The sequence below is a fragment of the Oncorhynchus gorbuscha genome, linkage group LG19, assembly GCF_021184085.1.
Source record: "Oncorhynchus gorbuscha isolate QuinsamMale2020 ecotype Even-year linkage group LG19, OgorEven_v1.0, whole genome shotgun sequence".
Classification (NCBI taxonomy): domain Eukaryota; kingdom Metazoa; phylum Chordata; class Actinopteri; order Salmoniformes; family Salmonidae; genus Oncorhynchus; species Oncorhynchus gorbuscha.
In genome coordinates this window covers 10,798,520-10,813,845 of record NC_060191.1, presented here as the reverse complement: position 1 = coordinate 10,813,845, position 15,326 = coordinate 10,798,520, and the positions used below count along the sequence as shown (strand labels likewise).

At 46.4% G+C, this 15,326-nt stretch overlaps 1 protein-coding gene across 6 annotated transcripts in view; it reads right to left on the bottom strand.

Annotated features, from left to right (window-relative positions):
* Positions 1-234: 234 nt before the first annotated feature.
* Positions 235-15,326, bottom strand: part of LOC124006306 (rho GTPase-activating protein 32-like) — a 38,478-nt gene continuing 23,386 nt past the window's right edge. For 3 of the 6 annotated variants that reach the window (XM_046316238.1, XM_046316236.1, XM_046316239.1), the window contains 15 exons: positions 14,903-14,969; positions 13,200-13,250; positions 11,828-11,977; positions 11,378-11,480; positions 9,852-9,996; positions 9,669-9,751; positions 9,131-9,637; positions 8,789-8,937; positions 3,049-3,205; positions 2,790-2,929; positions 2,533-2,607; positions 1,482-2,227; positions 1,183-1,369; positions 671-1,021; positions 235-376 (listed from right to left, as the gene is read on the bottom strand). In XM_046316238.1, coding sequence (XP_046172194.1) covers positions 792-1,021; positions 1,183-1,369; positions 1,482-2,227; positions 2,533-2,607; positions 2,790-2,929; positions 3,049-3,205; positions 8,789-8,937; positions 9,131-9,637; positions 9,669-9,751; positions 9,852-9,996; positions 11,378-11,480; positions 11,828-11,977; positions 13,200-13,250; positions 14,903-14,969 — 2,790 coding nt within the window. In that variant the 3' untranslated portion in view covers positions 235-376; positions 671-791. Of the gene's footprint in view, positions 377-670; positions 1,022-1,182; positions 1,370-1,481; positions 2,228-2,532; positions 2,608-2,789; positions 2,930-3,048; positions 3,206-8,788; positions 8,938-9,130; positions 9,752-9,851; positions 9,997-11,377; positions 11,481-11,827; positions 11,978-13,199; positions 13,251-14,902; positions 14,970-15,326 lie in introns of all 6 variants that reach the window. The other 3 variants (XM_046316241.1, XM_046316237.1, XM_046316242.1) reach the window with 3 other exon arrangements.

Sequence of the window (15,326 nt, the reverse complement as noted above, 5' to 3'; positions counted from 1 at the left end):
GATCCAGGGGCTTAGGGGGTACTTTGGGGCGGGTGGGCTGGAAGGCACGGACCTGAGTCAGAGGGGACTCTGACTTGGAGTGCAGGAGCTGGGGGTGGGCTGAGGACAGCTTGGACTGGGTGGAGGTTGATTTCTGTTGGAGGTGAGGGGCAGAGAACTGGCGTGAGTAGGCTGGGGGCCTCCTCTGAGACTGGGACTCAGTGGGGCTGGGTCTCTCCCCAGACTGGCCTGGTTTGGGGGGCTGTGACTGGGGCAGCTGCTTCTGGTTCTTGTAGATGGGGCTGGGGGTCTGGTCGTCTCCAGAGGCGCTCCCACCAGACAGCTCCGAGTTGGACGCCACAGAGTCAGACGTCTCAGAGGACAGGGTCCCCGTATCCTGCAATAAAAAAGTATAACCTTTTTACCGCCATAGAGTAAGTTACAGTCTCTTCATAACAATGACAGTTAAAAAAAGGAATCTAATTTTGCCCAGGCAACTGTAAACATTGTGCTTGTTATGGTTAGGAAATGAAGGCTCTGCTGAAAATGACCTGACAGCACTGCTGTTGCTCCAGCACAGTCAAAACAACATATCCACCACTTAGAATTTACCACAGTACAAACGGACACAGTTTACACAAAGTTACACCCATACAGTGCCACTTACAGACATGTGCACACTCCCACACACCTGTCCTGGAGTCCTCTCTCCCTGGCTGTGTCCTGTATCTGCTGCAGTCTCTGTCGCGTTTCCCTCTCCCTCGGTCATCCACACAGACAGGGGGCGCACTGTGGAGTAGAGCTGATTGGGGTCAGAGGACAGCAGCTCTCCTGCGTCGGCAGACAGGGACCTCTGGTAGCGGGTGTCGGCTGCGTCCTGGGACCGGGACTGAGGGGGGGCGGTAGGGGGGCGAGGCGCCCTGTCTCAGGGCCTTGTTGGCACTCTCAGCCAGGGCCAGGGCCATGAGGCGTGCTGGGTTTTTTGGAGGGGGAGGGGGAGGCTGGGCGAACAGGGGGGGGGGGGCGGTGGGTCCCGTTATACCTATAGAAGGGAGAGGATGGTTAAATTACATGACTATGGTCTGCAGTAAAACCTCAAATCATCATTGAAAACAAACACATTTTTGATGATGATTATAAATCAATCAACTAATACATTCAATCAATCAAACTTGTTGGCCGAGTCCATCCCTGTTTACTCACCCTGTCCTCTGATCTTGGCCTCGGGGCCCAGTTTGCTGCGGATCTCCTGCTGGCAGCTCTCCGTCAGCTGGAAGTCACATGACCTCAGCAGCATGGAGATCATCTGAGGAGGCTGCGACTGGGAGGGGCCGCTGCTCGGGATGCCAGGCTGTAATTCACCAGCTCGCCCGCCAATCATGTCCAACACCTACGAGGGAGAAAGTCAAGTTTGGTGAGGCAAATTTATCATACAGAGTATATAGTCAATCCTGAGACACTGCTGTCCCTGTATTTCTGTGACACAGAGAGGGAGGAAGTACCTTAGCTGGGACGCTGATGGATACAGGGTCAGAGATGTCCAGTGTAGGGGACTTGGGGGCTTTTTGTGAGAAGGCATTCACCATCTTCCGGGTGAAAGATCTTCTCTCTGGCGGGGGCTGAGCAGAGGTCACAGGTGTAGTGGGCTGGCCCTGGCTTTGACTGTGTGAGGTACTCAGGTTGGCACCCTCCCCTGATTGGCCGGCAGATGGGCTGGTATTGGCCGGTCTGTGTTGACAGAACACCTGAAGGGGCGGGGCTGTGGCGGCAATGATCAGACTTCTCCTGACGGCCGCATCCGATTGGTTGAGCACCGAGTCGGGGTCCTCTGTGATTGAGCGCTGGCTGCTGGAGTGAGAGTGTCCTTGGTGGCTGAGGCAGCGGTAGGGAGGGGGCGTGGCAGTTGGCGGGGACTCCCTGCCGCCCGCGGTGACTATGCTGCTGCCCAAGCCGATTGGTCCGTCCTCCAGGAAGGTGGGGCTGAAGTCAATGACGTCCTCGGCCATCCAGGAAGCAGCCGGGTCCTGGTTGGAGAAGTCAGGCAGCATGTAGATACCTTCCTCGTCGTCATCCTGCTCATCGTCTCCATCATCCCTGGGCCGGCGGTCCTCAGGCAGCAGGCTGTCATACGAGCGGCTGGAAGGCAGGCGGGACGGGGGGCGCTGGGGCAGGTGCTGGGGGTCCATGGAGGCAGCCAAAGACAGACCGTCACTGCTGGAGCGGGGCCGCCGCAGACGGCTAGAATGTCCTGAGAGAGCGAGGAGGTAGGAAAAAAAAATAAGCGTCTCTGTAGTGCTCAGTGACTAACACACAGCTCCACCAGCTCCCAAAGGACCCATTCTACCCCAACTGTCCCAAAATCACTCAAACTATAATCACTGCTTCCAGACCTATTCCTGCTCTTCCACAGCCTCCACCGAAAGAGACATCTCATACTCTATACTTAACGGACAAGAAGAGAGAGGCTCTGCTATCGATCAGTCTGCGAGGACTTAACCTGCTGAGATGAGTATCAGTATTAGCGTCAGTGAGTTATGGCCTACTGTGGTGTACCTGCTCCACTGTGCTGGGATGATAAGGATTCCTCACTCTTAGCTGAACGCAGGGTCACACTGTCCACATGACAACCTGCAGGAGAGACCAGGGAAAGAGACAGCCAGAGAAAGAGATCTGTCATACAAAGAGAGGATCAAAAGGGGTGATAAACTGTGGAGTTGGTATTTATTTTCCTTTCTACCTTCATCCATCCAGGTAAATTGACTGAACATAACCCTGGTGTATGTGTGGTCCAAATCAGACATGATATCTACCTGCATGTGAGGTGGCGGGCTGGAACAGGGAGCTGATCCTCATTGGTTTACGTTGCCCCGCCCCCAGGGGCTTCCCGATAGCAAAGAACGTCTTCCAGCTCCCTCCAGCTGCCTTCCGTACCTTCAGCCCTCTCTTCCTCCTGTAGGGGGAGGAGAGAGAGAGAGAGATTTAGGTGGGTAAGACTGCTAAATCAACTGCATGTGATAGTGAAACTTCAGAAACTTGCATGGTCTGGAATAAGCCTGGCTTCCCACTCACCTGTCGACAGAGTGGTCCAGCACGGTGTGGAACTGGCCCTGGAACTGGACTGGCGCCCCCTGGAGGAGCAGAGGAGCCTGTGTCCTGGCCTGGGCCTCTTCTAGGGAGAGCAGCCTGGTGGACACAAAGGACTTGGGCCTGGTCAGAGAGTGCCGCCCTGCAAGCAGAGAGAGGACCTACCGTTAGTAATAGATAGAGGGTGGGAGAGTGAGGAGGCATCGGTGACGGTGGCCAAAAGCTTTGTTCCAAATGAGATACTATTCCCTGTATACTAGTGCACTACCTTTGGCCAAAGCCCTTAAGTGGCATAAAAATAAAAAGTGTACTATATGGGAAATAGGGTGTCATTTCAGATTTACCTAATGAGAGCGAATAAGACACAGACACGCTTGCAAATCAGAAATCACATGGAGTTAACAACACAAAGGGAGGGAAGGCTGAGGTATGCAGAGGAAGTTGGACCTTTTCATTTGAAACTTCCAGTTAAAGAGCAACCAAAGTAAAACAGGACACCCGTCAGGGGAGAGCAGGGCATGGGTCATCAGACATATGTATTATAATGCAATTAACAGAGTACTGTAACAGTGTCTTATAGGGCAATTCCATGCCAGGAAAGCCCAAAAATATTTCTCCCACATTAATATACTGCAATACAATTTTTCACATTAAAATGACTCAACATTAAAGTATTCATATTAATATTTCAAAAGTACCCTTTTTGATTTAGCATATTTTTTGGACATATTGTTTGGAACAACAAGTCAAATTTCCAGAGTCCGTGCTCTGCTATTTTTGAAGACTTGACCATTTTATACATAAAAACAGGGTCATTAAGCAATCACATTTAGCAAATCACCAGCAGAAGGAGTTCAATTTGAATCCATTTTCCCATTCACTGGTTGGGCTCACATAATTTATCATAACTTCAAAAGTAGCAGAACGTTGGAAAGTTCATGTACTTGTATAGTATATAGTTTTAAAAAATGTCTAAAAATGTAAATGTACAAAATGTAAATGGTATGAGATATTCACTAATATGTTATGTTGAATTAATATGTTAATAAATAATATAAATATGTGAATAATAGAATGTTGAATAAAAAAAAAAAAATCATAATCGCGACATAATCCATGTTTTAGAGCACACTATCATGTACCGTTCACAGATCATAGGGTCTTTTTTCCCCTCACAAATGGTTTGTGATACAAATGTAAAAACCATATCAAACAAACAGTCATCCTCCCAATGAAGTTTCTGTGAGAATAGCTAGAACAATCAGACAACCAAAATATTTGTTGACTTTCCTGGCATGGATCTGAGTCTGAGACACAAAGCAAGCATCTAACTGAGCCCTGGCTGGGACGCTGACAGAAACTCTTCAGCTGGAGAAGCACACAGATACTGCTGATCTGTAGACAATACTGAGGTTAAACATTTTAGCTATAGGGCCTATTGATTATTTAGCTAGCTGACAAGACAAAAAAACAGATCATGGAAGCTGGGAATAATCAATGCAACATTGTTTTTTTACCTGGTGATTCTGGCTCAATGTAATCCTCTTAAAAGAAACATCCACAGCATTTGTGACACATTGATCAAAACAACATCTATTCTTTAATATTTTGAGCAATACAGCACAAAACAACCTACAAGTTACTTTAATAACTATTTAAAATGACAAAAACAAATATTGGAGTAAACACAAAATGTAACCGACCACATTTACTTCAAGATGGGATGAATTGGAACCAGGATGGAAGTTTATTGCCTATTCAACTGTCAATACAACCGAAAAATAATGTGAGTTCACAGTTGACCCTGAAGAGACACTGGGTTTATACAAACATATGTCAGCATGTGCGCACAAAACTTGGCTATATTAAATTCTTGTTTAAAAAAAAAAAAAATCCAGTTGGTAGTTACAGTCTTGTCTCATCACTGCAACTCCCGTACAGACGACTCGGGAGAGGCGAAGGTTGAGAGCCGCTTCAGAGAACGCACACAACCGCACTGCTCCTTGACACAATGCCTACTTAACCCGGAAGCCAGCCGCACCAATGTGTCGGAGGAAACATCGTACACCTGGCGACCATGTCAGCATGCACTGCGCCCTGCCCGCCACAGGAGTCGCTAGAGAGACTTCTGTGCACATCCAGTTTGATTTCTATTTGTAACTGTGCTATTTCACAAAAGTTCTGAACCTATATACATTTTACAGACCCCGTATATTTACATTTTTTAAAATCTTGCTATTAGTCCCACCCTTCAGCTCCATTCAACCTCTCCCATCTATCTCTCAACATCATCCATTTTGGATTTCTATTTGCCATATATTTTTCAACTGTGCTGTGATGCTTCACAAACGAATTGAGCCTTTCTATTCATAGCTTCTACAGATTCTAAATTATAACACACACATATACACACACATATATATATATATATTCTATTAGTTTCAAGAATTTTGTATAGTAATTTACATTTTTGTTTTGCATCCGGAGTTGTTTTGCGTATCAATTCATAAACCATGTGCCATGGAACGGGTACATCGAAAATATCTTCCCAACTATTTTGCAATTTATATGGCATAGCTGTCGTTTTTGGTCCATAAATGAAATTGGTATTTGTTTTTATTTATCACACTTTTCTTTAACCATTTGTGTTCTTTAATACAGGGCCGACATACAAGTTCCTTACTATTCCTCCCAGAGCGCTAAGAACCTTGGCGTGATCCTGGACAACAAACTGTCGTTCTCAACTAACATCAAGGCGGTGGCCCGTTCCTGTAGGTTCATGCTCTACAACATCCGCAGAGTACGACCCTGCCTCACACAGGAAGCGGCGCAGGTCCTAATCCAGGCACTTGTCATCTCCCGTCTGGATTACTGCAACTCGCTGTTGGCTGGGCTCCCTGCCTGTGCCATTAAACCCCTACAACTCATCCAGAACGCCGCAGCCCGTCTAGTGTTCAACCTTCCCAAGTTCTCTCACGTCACCCCGCTCCTCCGCTCTCTCCACTGGCTTCCAGTTGAAGCTCGCATCCGCTACAAGACCATGGTGCTTGCCTACGGAGCTGTGAGGGGAACGGCACCTCAGTACCTCCAGGCTCTGATCAGGCCCTACACCCAAATAAGGGCACTGCGTTCATCCACCTCTGGCCTGCTCGCCTCCCTACCACTGAGGAAGTACAGTTCCCACTCAGCTCAGTCAAAACTGTTCGCTGCTCTGGCTCCCCAATGGTGGAACAAACTCCCTCACGACGCCAGGACAGCGGAGTCAATCACCACCTTCCGGAGACACCTGAAACCCCACCTCTTTAAGGAATACCTAGGATAGGATAAAGTAATCCTTCTCACCCCCCCCCCTTAAAATATTTAGATGCACTATTGTAAAGTGGTTGTTCCACTGGATGTCATAAGGTGAATGCACCAATTTGTAAGTCGCTCTGGATAAGAGCGTCTGCTAAATGACTTAAATGTTAAATGTTACTATGTTCCCTTTTTACTTGCCTCTCCCATTTTTGTGGTAATGCTGCAATTAGTTGGTTGTAATTTTGGGTAGAGCAGACATTTCCATGTCTGTGTTAGCTGCATGTGTAACATAACTCCACCAGTCCTATTTATGATATCATTCACTAAAATTATAACTTTTTAAAACATTTCTTCAAAAATAGTATAAAAAAATAAATGAATTAGTATATTTGAATTTAAGTACAATATTTGTTGTATTATTTGTTCTGTCTTTTCAGGTGGATTAAACTGAAATTGCAACCAACTTTCTAAGGCTTGTTAAAAAAATAAAGATATTTTAGAGATTGTTTGAAAAGGAAATAATCTAAAGTGAGCCGGTGTAATCTGAATAAAGGGGAAAAGGCCCTCCTTGAACATAGGATGAGACATTCTCACCAATTTACTAGAGAACCAGTATGGATTTAAGTATAACTTTTGTATGACTGATGCCTTTAGTGAGAGGTCTAATGCTTTAATATTTAATCATTTCTGATTAGCTATACTTACCATCTACTGGAAAACAACAGACAAAAGCCCAATAGGATGAGACACATTCATCATGAACTCTTTCTTGTGCATATCGTACAGAGATCTCAGGACAAATGGGTCACACAGAAGCCAAGAGCGCTTGTAAGCATCCTACATTGAGAGAGAGAAGGCACGGACGGTCAGAACATGGAGTAGTGTCGCCTCGCTACGGTGACTTCCAAAAGAGGATGCCTGGGGGCCTTAGGGACCTCCTCCGCCCCTGGACTCCTCCGCCCCTGGACTCCTCCGCCCCTGGACTCCTCCGCCCCTGGACTCCTCCGCCCCTGGACTCCTCCGCCCCTGGACTCCTCCACCTCCTCCACCCCTGGACTCCTCCACCTCCTCCACCCCTGGACTCCTCCACCTCCTCCACCTCCTCCACCCCTGGACTCCTCCACCCCTCCACCTCCTCCACCCCTGGACTCCACCCCTGGACTCCACCCCTGGACTCCACCCCTGGACTCCACCCCTGGACTCCACCCCTGGACTCCACCCCTGGACTCCACCCCTGGACTCCACCCCTGGACTCCACCCCTGGACTCCACCCCTGGACTCCACCCCTGGACTCCTCCACCTCCTCCACCCCTGGACTCCTCCACCTCCTCCACCCCTGGACTCCTCCACCCCTGGACTCCTCCACCTCCTCCACCCCTGGACTCCTCCACCTCCTCCACCCCTGGACTCCTCCACCTCCTCCACCCCTGGACTCCTCCACCTCCTCCACCCCTGGACTCCTCCACCTCCTCCACCCCTGGCCTCCTGCAGCCTGGTTCTCTGGTGCTGCAGAGAGACATTACACTCCAGCTTGCCCGTTGCTACGGAGACACACAGCTCTCGCTCACTGTCTGCTGCTGCTTCCATTCCACTTGGCATACACTGGTTGAATCAACATTGTTTCCACATCATTTCAATGAAATTACATTGAACCAACGTGGAATAGACGTTGAATTGAAGGCTGTGCCCAGTGGGATGGCTACATCATCAGAGTGGCTGAGGGCTCACTTTATGTCAAGTTTTCAGTTTTATTCCATATTTAATACGGATGTTAATCAAGAGTAAAGAACAAAATGTTGCCAAATATTGTACTACTTTTTGGAGCAAATTAACTTATATTACTGCCATTTTAGACTATTCATACACATGTTCTACTGTGCTGCGAGGCAAGACAAAGAGTGCAATGAAATATTAGTATCAGAGTCATTCAAGTAGTTGCTTTCATAGACTTACAGCATTTGCGGGGTAAAAAGCGGAGGACAGCGGGCGGTGGTGACAGTTGTAATGGCGGTAGAAGTATCATCCGTTATATACAGGGCTTTAACCAAAGCTCTCCATTTAACCAGACATCTAAAAGCATTAAGTAGAGGATAGAGGAAGCCTGGCTGGCTGAGTAGTAAACCTAGTTACTGTAGGTACTAAAAAGAGGCTTGGCTCTGAGGTAAATGCTCTGTGTGTGGCATTGATAACACAAAACCACAGAGCTGATAGAGGGAGAGAGGACAGAGGGAGCACTCTGAAGGAGAGAAGACATTTTCAGTCGAATCCTAACTTGAAATCAACACACGTCACTGACGATTGCCGACTGATGCAAATCATGCATTGATTTCAATGGGAAATGTGTTTTTCCACACAAATGGAACTCAAGTTCAGAGGATTGTGTCCAGTGACCGTTAGAGAAGCCAGTGTTGGGGTTATGGTGATGTACCTGTGCCTGTGAAGCGTCCTACAGAGGTGAAGGAGTCACTGAAGAGCACGTCCACGTGACCGAGGAGAAACTCCACCACCACAGACTGGATCCGCACCTCCTTAAACGGGTCAGCACCACTCAGACCCACCGCCTCGATCTCCATAGACCTGCCACGGAGACAACACACAGCCACACCAGGGTCACCTCCAGGATGGTTTTGCAGACAGGAATGTCATGAATAGAGCTGACATGATTCCTCACTGTACATGTCAGAGGCACACCTGTTCTAAACAATATATTTCTATATGAACGATCCACAACACACACATGTAGGTACAGTAGGTAGGCATAGACACACACCTGAGCAGGTTGGGGGCCCAGACGATGGCCAGGTTCTTGATGTGCATGCTGGTCTCTCCGCTGCAGGTGGCCAGACCAGCCAGGTGTCTAATGAGGTACTCCAGGGTCCTGACAGAGAGAGAGAGAAAGACAACATTAGTCCACAATCTGGGATGGCTGTGTATACCTGTAGTTTCTGTCTCCATGGCTGTGTCTACCTGAAGTCTCTGTCTCCATGGCTGTGTATACCTGTAGTTTCTGTCTCCATGGCTGTGTATACCTGAAGTCTCTGTCTCCATGGCTGTGTATACCTGTAGTTTCTGTCTCCATGGCTGTGTATACCTGAAGTCTCTGTCTCCATGGCTGTGTATACCTGAAGTCTCTGTCTCCATGGCTGTGTATACCTGAAGTCTCTGTCTCCATGGCTGTGTATACCTGAAGTCTCTGTCTCCATGGCTGTGTATACCTGAAGTCTCTGTCTCCATGGCTGTGTATACCTGAAGTCTCTGTCTCCATGGCTGTGTATACCTGAAGTCTCTGTCTCCATGGCTGTGTATACCTGTAGTGCGGTGGTGGGAGCTGCTGGATGACATCATGTACTTTCACCATGCGCTCGTCGTCAGTCATCTCTCCCATACAGTCCTACGGAGGAAGACCAGGAAAAAACAGATGGTTTAGCCTTTGACAATGGACAGTACTTTCAGTTGGAGGGAGTTGTGTTGGGTTATGGTCATGTACTCACAGCAAACTTGTCGTAGAGCTGGTAGGTGAGCAGGGGGTTGGGCAGCTCTCTGAAGTAGAGTTTACACAGGGACCCCACACAGTGGATGTCCTGCATGTACATATCCTTGGTCAGGTCTGGAACATTCTCACTGTCAAACTCATGTCTGGTGGGGAGAGAGATTGTCAAATAGGGTTGAATGCCAAAAAAGTATTGCATATTTGCCTATATGTACAGTGGGGCAAAAAAGTATTTAGTCAGCCACCAATTGTGCAAGTTCTCCCACTTAAAAATATGAGAGAGGCCTGTAATTTTAAATCATAGGTACACTTCAACTATGACAGACAAAATGAGGAAAACAATCCAGAAAATCACATTGTAGGATTTTTAATGAATTTATTTGCAAATTATGGTGGAAAATAAGTATTTGGTCACCTACAAACAAGCAAGATTTCTGGCTCTCACAGACCTGTAACTTCTTTAAGGGGCTCCTCTGTCCTCCACTCGTTACCTGTATTAACGGCACCTGTTTGAACTTGTTATCAGTATAAAAGACACCTGTCCACAAACTCAAACAGTCGCACTCCAAACTCCACTATGGCCAAGACCAAAGAGCTGTCAAAGGACACCAGAAACAAAATTGTAGACCTGCACCAGACTGGGAAGACTGAATCTGCAATAGGTAAGTAGCTTGGTTTGAAGAAATCAACTGTGGGAGCAATTATTAGGAAATGGAAGACATACAAGAACACTGATAATCTCCCTCGATCTGGGGCTCCACACAAGATCTCACCCCGTGGGGTCGGTAAGCAAAAAGAACGGTAAGCAAAAATCCCAGAACCACACGGGGGGACCTAGTGAATGACCTGCAGAGAGCTGGGACCAAAGTAACAAAGCCTACCATCAGCAAGGGCATTGAAGATGAAACGTGGCTTGGTCTTTCAGCATGACAAACACACTGCCCGGGCAACAAAGGAGTGGCTTCGTAAGAAGCATTTCAAGGTCCTGGAGTGGCCTAGCCAGTCTCCAGATCTCAACCCCCATAGAAAATCTTTGGAGGGAGTTGAATGTCCGTGTTGCCCAGCAACAGCCCCAAAACATCACTGCTCTAGAGGAGATCTGCATGGAGGAATGGGCCAAAATATCAGCAACAGTGTGTGAAAACCTTGTGAAGACTTACAGAAAACGTTTGACCTCTGTCATTGCCAACAAAGGGTATATAACAAGGTATTGATGAGACATACAAGTCTAAGTTTGACCAAATACTTATTTTCCACCATAATTTGCAAATAAATTCATTTAAAAAATCCTACAATGTGATTTTCTGGATTTTTTCCCTCATTTTGTCTGTCATAGTTGAAGTGTACCTATGATGAACATTATAGGCCTCATCTTTTTAAGTAGGAGAACATGCACAATTGGTGGCTGACTAAATACTTTTTCCCCCCACTGTATTTCATGCATGCAGTCAATGATCTATGTAGTCTTCAGTCTTTACAGGTTCAGGGCCTGACATGCAGGGTTAGGGTTAGCATGAGGAGTGGTACCGGAGTTTCTGAATGTTGGAGGAGACTCCAGAGTGCCTGTAGATGCCGTCCACCACACCGTGCTTCTCTATGAACTCTGAGCAGCTCTTCAGAACCTGTGGAACTGGAGAAGCACACAAAGATCCATGTCACATGTTACAGTAGTACACCAAACCAGAACAGGCTCTCAAGGACACACAGAGATGACTCCCTGAGACTCTAGAATTAGAACTGTAGAACTCTAACTAGGGCAATGGGCCCATTTCATCAACTCCGAAGCACTAATGTGATCCTAAAATGGCATGATTGATTTTAATATTGTACTGAGTTCACTTGACACATCAAAACCGCTCACTCTCTGCAGCCAGCAACTCACTCTTACGTTACTATAACAATCACAAGCCCAAAGATACTGACAACTACTTCACATCCCCAAATGGTTACGTGAGGATAAGTGTGTGTTTTATGTACCGTCCAGTCCTGAGTTGAGGAGGTGCTCTCCCAGGTCGCAGCCGAACACCCTCTCCTTAAGAATTCCTTTCTGTTTGAGCTTCTGCTTGGTGGGTCTGGACTTCATAAAGTTGCGCAGGAATCCCATCAGCTTGCCGTGCTTCTTAGAAACTGTCAGAGGGGGGCGAAAGAGAGCTGCTGAGTATTGACACTACAGTGGGAAAGGGAGACTATTGTGGTGGGTGAGGGGTCCATCTCTGTGAGGGGCGTGAATGTTTTTACATGAATGTCATCATCGTCATCGAATATAAAACATGTGAAAATACATCAGAAAATAGGAGAGTTTAGTGGGAGCTGGAGCATGGACACTAGTAGGAGGCTGGGTCGTGTTCTGGACCAATGAGTCACGACCACCAACATCATTAGAACAATAAGCAGCAGCAGATTACTTGGACGCATGGTGAAGATTAGGATTAAGAACAAGGAAATAACGATTGTCATTGGTCATAATAAACCTGTATCGTCTTCCTCTAAAACAACGACTTGCTTCTCATTTATACAACAAGCTCCATTGTGTTCCTATGATTTATGGGTGACTAAAATACATGTACACTAATTCTAATCTAAAAACATCCTCACCACTCCTGCAACATCCCTAGGCTTGGCTAGTTGTATAAATGGCTATTGTAAGTTTCCTGGTTGGCTTAAGGGGAAATGTGTGTTATACAGGCCTTGCATTAAGGGGAGAGATGAGGCGTTAGGAAAGATAAGGACGGTGGAAGGACTCTGATTGGATGACAAATGGATTAATGAGAGTAATTCCATTTCAGTTGTTGTTACCAGCAAGTCTTAGGTACCAAGGCTGTGGAACTGAGAGAGAGAGAAAAGGAGAAAGGCAATAGATACAACAGGAAGGCGGTTGGAACACCAGCTAAATACATTGTTTTGGGAGTGCGAAGTACAGAACAACAGAGATATACTGTGGTCAGAGATACAAATATGAAGATTGCAAAGATGTGACCACATTAAGCAAGCAAAACAACCTATGGGCTGAGTAATTCTGAAACTATGTAATGTCACATGATCCGCTGTGTGCATCTGGTTAACACCACAAGGTCATATATGCTTAAATAAAAAATTGTCGAGAGAAAGATATCATTTTTGAATGTTTACAAGACGAAGATACAAGGGAGAGGGAGGAAAAGTGGCTGTTATATACAGTTCAATTAAATATAATAAGCGATATATGCTACATGCCAGAAAGAAAAAAAGTAACCATGACAGTTACTACTGCATGTTGTAAACTTCATTTCAAGCTCCTACAAAACCTTCAACACACTCTGTGGAGACTAAATACTCATACAGCAGTGATTGGTTGATTGCGTCTGTTTACCGGATGTAGGAGAGGGAGGTCCTGGGGCGTTGGAGTTGGCTGGATCTCCATCTGGAAACACAAACGTGACTCAATACATCTGACATTGATCGGGAGACACAGTGCAGGTGTACAGGACATTCGGAAAGTATTCATACCTCTTGACTTTTTCCTACATTGTTACGGTACAGCCTGTTTCTAAAATGGATTTAAAAAATATATCCCTCAAACTACACACAGTACCCCATAATAACAAAGCAAAAACAGCTTTTCATAAATGTTTACAAATGTATTAAGACAAAAAAAAAACACATTTACATAAGTATTCCGACCGTTTACTCAGTGCTTTGTTGAAGCACCTTTGGCAGTGATTACAGCCGAGTCTTGGGTATGACGCTACAAGCTTGGCACACCTGTATTTGGGGAGTTTCTCCCATTCTTCTCTGCAGATCCTCTCAAGCTCTGTCAGCTTGGATGGGGAGCATTGCTGCACAGGTATTTTCAGGTCTCTCCAGAGATGTTTGATCGGGTTCAAGTTCGGGCTCTGGCTGGGTCACTCAAGAACATTCAGAGACTTGTCCCGAAGCCACTCTTGCGTTGTCTTGGCTGTGTTCTTAGGGTCTTTGTCCTGTTGGAAGAAGAACCTTTGCCCCAGTCTGAGGTCCTGAGCGCTCTGGAGTAGATTTTCACCAAGGTTCTCTCTGTACTTTGCTCCGTTCATCTTTCCCTCGATCCTGACTAGTCTCCCAGTCCCCACCACTGAAAAACATCCCCAAAGCAAGATGCTGCCACAAACCATGCTTCACCGTAGGGATGGTATCAGGTTTCCTGCAGATGTGATGCTTGGCATTCAGGCCAAAGAGTTCAATCCTGGTTTTATCAGACCAGAAAATCTTGTTTCTCATGGTCTGAGTCTTTAGGTGCCTTTTGGCAAACTCCAATCGGGCTGTCATGTGCCTTTTACTGAAGAGTGGCTTCCATCTGACCACTTTAACATAAAGGCCTGATTGATGGAGTGCTGCAGAGATGGGAGAACGTTCAAGAAGGACAACCATCTCCACAGAGGAACTATAGAGCCCTGTCAAAGTGACTATCTGGTTCTTGGTCACCTCCCTGATGAAGGCCCTTCTCCACCGATTGCTCAGTTTGGCCGGGTGGGCCAGCTCTTGGATGAGTGTTGGTGCTGCCAAACCTCTTCCATTTAAGAATGATGAAGGCCACTGTGTTCTTTGGTACCCTTCTCCAGATCTGTGCCTCGACGCAATCCTGCCTCAGAGCTCTATGGACAATTCCTTCGACCTCATGGCTTGGTTTTTGCTCTAACATGCACTGTCAACTGTGGGACCTTTATATAGACAGGTGTGTGCCTTTCCAAATCAAGTTGTAGAAACATCGCACGGATGATTAATGGAAACAGGATGCACCGGAGCTCAATTTCAAGTCTCATAGCAAAGGGTCTGAATACTTATGTAAATAAGGTATTTCTGTATTTTTTTATCTTTATTTTTTAACACGTTTTTGCTTTGTCATTATGGGGTATTGTCTGTAGATTGATGAGGAAAAACATGTATTTTATAAATTTTTGAATAACGTAACAAAATGTGGAAAAAGTCAAGGGGTCTGAGTACTTTCCGAAGGCACTGTATGTGATAATGTACAGTAAGTGGGATTTAGTATGTTGGTGTCATAACGTGTGTGTGTGTGTGTGTGTGTGTGTAAGCCACCTATTTTAGCGGCGGACTGAGGCTTCTCGTTGATGAGCTCCACACACTCACTGGGGAAGAAGCCCACCTAAAGGGGGGAAAGACCAAAGTAACTGAGGATGACAAGCATGGACACACACAAAAACTTGGACACACACACACACACACTAGCTTACACATAGGTTAAAAAACAAGAAAAAACGAGTTAAAAGAAAAGTAAAAGCTCAGTGAAAATAGAGAACATTGAAAGAAAGAAATAGAGGGAACAAACGAGAAGGGAAGTACAGAAACATGGAGACGTGAGATAGTGAATGTAGCCATCTGGAGAACTGTTGTTCTGCAGCGGGACTTTTCAGAGTGGGTGGGGAAGACGGGCGTGTGCGCGGGGGAGAGACGGGCGTGTGCGCGTGGGAAAGACGGGCGTGTGCGCGTGAGAAAGACGGGC